Below are 669 nucleotides of genomic sequence, written 5' to 3'. Positions count from 1 at the left end.
GATCGATTGTTGTTGTGTAATGAATGTGATTAGATAGGAACGATTGTGGTTGTGTGATGAATGAGTTTAGATATATGTTTAGTCCATTTAAACTTCTCTTCCATCTATCTAGCTCAATCTCTTTAATGAAACAATTTAAACTTCTCTTCCATCTATTTAACTCAATCTCTTCCATCTAAAATTTTTAACTTCTCTTCCATCTATTTAAACTTCTCTTCTTTATCATCTCTTCCATCTTTATCATCTCTTCTTTATCGTCTCTTCTTTATCATCTCTTCCATCTCTCTTATAATCCATATCAGTATGGATTATAATCCATATGCAAATTATGTTGATCTTCTTAATAGTCAACATGAAAGTGTGACTTCTTTAGACTCTCCGCCAGTTCATGTGGCTCGCACTGAAGGCACTGAAGATTCATGCTTCGGTGACACTCCTGCAGAGCGTAGAGAGCGAAGAACCTGGACGCCTACAGATGATATAGTTCTAATTAGCTCGTGGTTAAACACTTCTAAAGATCCCGTTGTAGGGAATGAGCAAAAGTCACGTGCATTCTGGAAGAGAACTGCGGCCTTCTTTGCGGCTAGTCCTAAGCTTGCAGGCTGTGAAAGAAGAGAGTCAATGCACTGCAAGCAACGTTGGCACAAGATCAATGATCTTGTGTGCAAG

At 38.4% G+C, this 669-nt stretch overlaps 1 protein-coding gene across 1 annotated transcript in view; it reads left to right on the top strand.

Moving 5' to 3' along the window:
* Positions 1-303: 303 nt before the first annotated feature.
* The window catches only part of LOC106344528, a 902-nt gene continuing 536 nt past the window's right edge, over positions 304-669 (top strand). Inside the window, exon 1 of the mRNA XM_013783890.1 lies at positions 304-662. Within this exon, the coding sequence (XP_013639344.1) occupies positions 304-662 (359 nt within the window). The remainder of the gene's footprint in view (positions 663-669) is intronic.

The sequence above is a fragment of the Brassica oleracea genome, chromosome C5 (genome assembly GCF_000695525.1).
Source record: "Brassica oleracea var. oleracea cultivar TO1000 chromosome C5, BOL, whole genome shotgun sequence".
Lineage (NCBI taxonomy): Eukaryota > Viridiplantae > Streptophyta > Magnoliopsida > Brassicales > Brassicaceae > Brassica > Brassica oleracea.
Note: the sequence above shows the minus strand (reverse complement) of the source record. Positions and strands in the feature narration are given on the sequence as shown.